We start from the raw sequence: 511 nt of genomic DNA on the forward strand, positions 1-511 counted from the left end.
ACTGCTGCTGCTGCTGCGGGGGCAGAAGCAGCAGCAGCAGCAGGAGCAGCAGAGCAGCAGCAGCAGCAGCAGCAGCAGCAGCAGCAGCAGCAAGGCAGCAGCAGCAAGTGGATTTGTGTGTCTCCTGGTTTTGCTGCTGCTTACATTAAAGCTGTCTCCTTTCAGGTGTATGGGCAGTTCCTGGAGGGGTGGGCGGGGGCGTATAGAGTAGACGAAGAGCCTCAAGACCTGCAGCAGCAGCAGCAGCAGCAGCAGCAGCAGCAGCAGCAGAAGCAGAAGCAGAAGCAGAAGCAGCAGAGGAACCGAGGGTTTGCATGGGAAGATGTAAGTGCTTCTTGCTGCTGCTGCTGTTGCTGCTGCTACCCACTTATAAAGAAAACAATTAACCATATTCCTCCTCCTCCTCCTCCTGCTGCTGCTGCTGCTGCTGCTGCTGTTGCTGCTGCTGCAGCAACGAAGGAACACAGTCAACAGCAGCGCAGCATCAGAGACAGAGAAAGCGACATTAGCT

General features: G+C 56.0%; 1 protein-coding gene across 1 annotated transcript in view; it reads left to right on the top strand.

Annotated features, from left to right (window-relative positions):
- The window catches only part of EMH_0011610 (uncharacterized protein), a gene marked incomplete at both ends in the record, with an annotated part of 12,233 nt that overhangs the window by 582 nt on the left and 11,140 nt on the right, over nucleotides 1-511 (top strand). The window contains one exon of the mRNA XM_013499331.1: nucleotides 1-324. Within this exon, the coding sequence (XP_013354785.1) occupies nucleotides 1-324 (324 nt within the window). The remainder of the gene's footprint in view (nucleotides 325-511) is intronic.

This window comes from Eimeria mitis, genomic scaffold (genome assembly GCF_000499745.2).
Source record: "Eimeria mitis Houghton genomic scaffold, Emh_scaff422, whole genome shotgun sequence".
Lineage (NCBI taxonomy): Eukaryota > Apicomplexa > Conoidasida > Eucoccidiorida > Eimeriidae > Eimeria > Eimeria mitis.